Raw genomic sequence first — 2727 nt, forward strand, 5'->3', positions numbered from 1 at the left:
TCCCGGCGGGGACAGAGAGGTCCTCGGACCTCTGCGGGGCTCTTTAAATGGGTTTTCAGGATTGCATCATGCTCCATATAAAATACGGAGTTGCCGGTTGAGAACTGTGTCCCGAAAGCCGTGTCAGCGTGAGCACTCACGGTGATAAATATCCGCACTAGGCGCTTTGTTACAGACGCGAGCGTTACAGGCTCCGCTGAAACAGGGAACATAAAAACTCCTGCTTTGTAGCCTGCTATTAGATAATTAACAGCAGGAAGGGAAGGAAGGGGGTCTCCAGCCAGCGATGCTGGGGAGCGGGCGCCGCGCAGAGAGCTAGCCGCCGCCGGCTGCTCTCGGGGGATGGGAATCGCATCTGCCGGAGCTGCCGTGCCGCAGGGAAAGGCGGGCGCTGCCGGGCCGCGCGTCGTGCTGCCCGGCCGCGCGGCAGCGAGCCGAGCGGGGACCGGCCCCGCTGCCCTGGGCGCCGCTGCCCGGCCTCGCGTCCCGCCTGCCCGGAGCCGGGGGGCCGCTCGGCTCCTGCCCGGCCGTGGGGCTCCCTCCCCGTGAAGGACAGAGGCGCTTTCCCTCTCCTTGCCCGGCCTGCTCTGCCTTGCAGGAGGGAGTAATTTGGACTTAATTGTGATCAGGTGAAGAGCACCAAAATGGGAAGTGAATGTGGAGCTGTGGATCGATGCAGACTCTGTGTACTTTAATTATTCACTTAATCGTGGTGACACAGGCTTCTTAGCACCGGGGGTAATTAGATTTGTGTTCATTGATTCCCTGGGCTGCCATTATCCAGCGAGAAACGGCCGGGTGCTCCCCGCCGCCCCCGGCTGCGGCCGCTCCCCGGCTGCAGGTGCCCTGGGTGACAGCGCGGGCGCAGGGGCGGCACAGCCCTTCCCGGCTGGCRAGCGCGGAGAGCGCTGCCGACGCGCTGCATCCGCCGGCATAAATAAGGAGTGAGATGGCAGGAAGCAGCGTTGGCCGGCACCAGCCGGGAGCTGGCTCCGAGCGGGGCGGAGCGGCCGCGGTCAGCCCGGAGCAGGCGCCGGGCACGGCTGCGTCGGCGGCGAGGCGGTTGCTGGGGCCCTGGGTGTACCCCAAAGTGTGCTGGGGCACCCACACAGGGCTCATCCCAGTGTCCGGGGTGCCCTYGGGGCGGGGTGTCCCGGCCTTTCCTTACGCCCTTCTCTCCCGGTCGCCAGTTCCCATTGACGCCACGCAAGGGGTGAAGATGCTCTACGTGTTCGTGGACATAAAGATCGACACGTCCCACTTCCTCGAGACCCTGCGCTTCAACTTCCCGGCGGGCGCCTCGCTGGCCCTCGTCAGCACCGTGCAGTTCGTGCCCGCGCTGCAGGTGAGGCGGGAGCCCCGCGGCCCCGGCGGGCGCAGGCCGGGTGCCCGGCGTGGTCCCTCTGTGCTGCGCGATGCTCGGTTTCGGCCCTGCTCCGTGGCCCCGCCGGCGCGGCCGAGCATCTCGCGGTGCGGCAGGCGCCCGGCTTGCCGGCCGGGTGCCGGGGGCGGCGTGCGCGAGGCTCTCTGCTCCCAGCCTCCCGGCTTGCTCGTGGGGGCGGTTCCCCTCTAATGAGTAGCGGCGATAATACGCTGCCGCCGTAATGTTGATCGAGTCCTTTGTAATAACTCGGATCAGTGTCTCGTGGTGACACCCCTCCCCGGCTCCCCCGGGGGCTGCTCCGTAAATGTCAGGGCAGGCGCTGGAGCACTTGGCATTTTGATGCAGTGCCGGCAGCGGCAGGGGAAGCTCCGGCAGGTCCGTCTGTCTCCTCCTGAGCGGCCGGCTGGGCGGGAGGGGAGGAGATGGATGAGCCTCTTGAGCCATGTCTATCTAAACAGGGGGCTGTTGAAGCATTAAGCATTTTTTATTTAAATTGATACGTTGTCTGAGCCTAGTGGAGCACCTCTCCTGTGCAGGGCCATTTCCCTCCACGATGTCTGCTCTGCCCTGCAGCCGGTGCCCGGCCGCTGCAGCAGGGCCATCGCTGCCGGCGCCCCACGGGCATGGGACRAGCCAAGGGACCCAGCAGTGCCGCGGGGGTTGCTGGAAGGTCCCAGGTCTTTGTTGCTCGGGGCCGAGAGCCGAGTTTCGGGCGTGCGGCCACGGCTTGCCTTGCCCTGACCCCGGTGCCTTCCGCAGGCGGCCTCGCAGGAGCTGCGCTCCCAGTACAAGGTGTGCGTGCCCCAGTGCAAGCCCCTCTCACCCGGGGAGATCCTGGGCTGCACGTCCCCCCGGCTCGTGCAGGACACGGACGCTATCGTGTGAGTACCCCGGGCCGGAGGCTGCTCTGCCCGCTGCACGCCCCTCTTCGGGAGACGGCTGGTGCCGGGGCTCCCCGGGTGCCGCGCGCGGGACGGGGCRGGACGGGCTCCCCGCGGCTCCCGGYGCTGCTTGGAGTGGCTCGTGCTTGTAACGCAGAGGAAGTAATTGAGTCGTATATCAGAATAGATAATAGATGGAAGGGCGGGTGGGTAATTGGAAAAGACAAATGGCTGGGGCCCAACATCACAGCAACATTAATTTTATTTAAGGACAGCAAATTAGAGGGAGCACTTCGCTTCCTATCACCTAATTATTTTAGGTAATGGAAATGCTTAATGTAGTGTGAATACAGTGCGCTGCAGAATAAATAAATACAAGGACCCCACCCCTGGGGGGAGCTGGGGAGCCCGGGAGCGGGGCGGCCCTTCCCTAGGGAGAGAGCCGGAGCGAGGCCTCAGCTC

The 2727-nt window shown here is 64.8% G+C and overlaps 1 protein-coding gene across 1 annotated transcript in view; it reads left to right on the forward strand.

Annotated features, from left to right (window-relative positions):
• The window catches only part of DPH1 (diphthamide biosynthesis 1), a 23256-nt gene that overhangs the window by 15734 nt on the left and 4795 nt on the right, over positions 1-2727 (forward strand). Inside the window, 2 exon segments of the mRNA XM_085309294.1 lie at positions 1191-1345; positions 2144-2269. Coding sequence (XP_085165420.1) covers positions 1191-1345; positions 2144-2269 — 281 coding nt within the window.

This window comes from Rhea americana, unplaced genomic scaffold (genome assembly GCF_003343005.1).
Source record: "Rhea americana isolate MKP2758 unplaced genomic scaffold, rheAme1 scaffold_295, whole genome shotgun sequence".
Classification (NCBI taxonomy): domain Eukaryota; kingdom Metazoa; phylum Chordata; class Aves; order Rheiformes; family Rheidae; genus Rhea; species Rhea americana.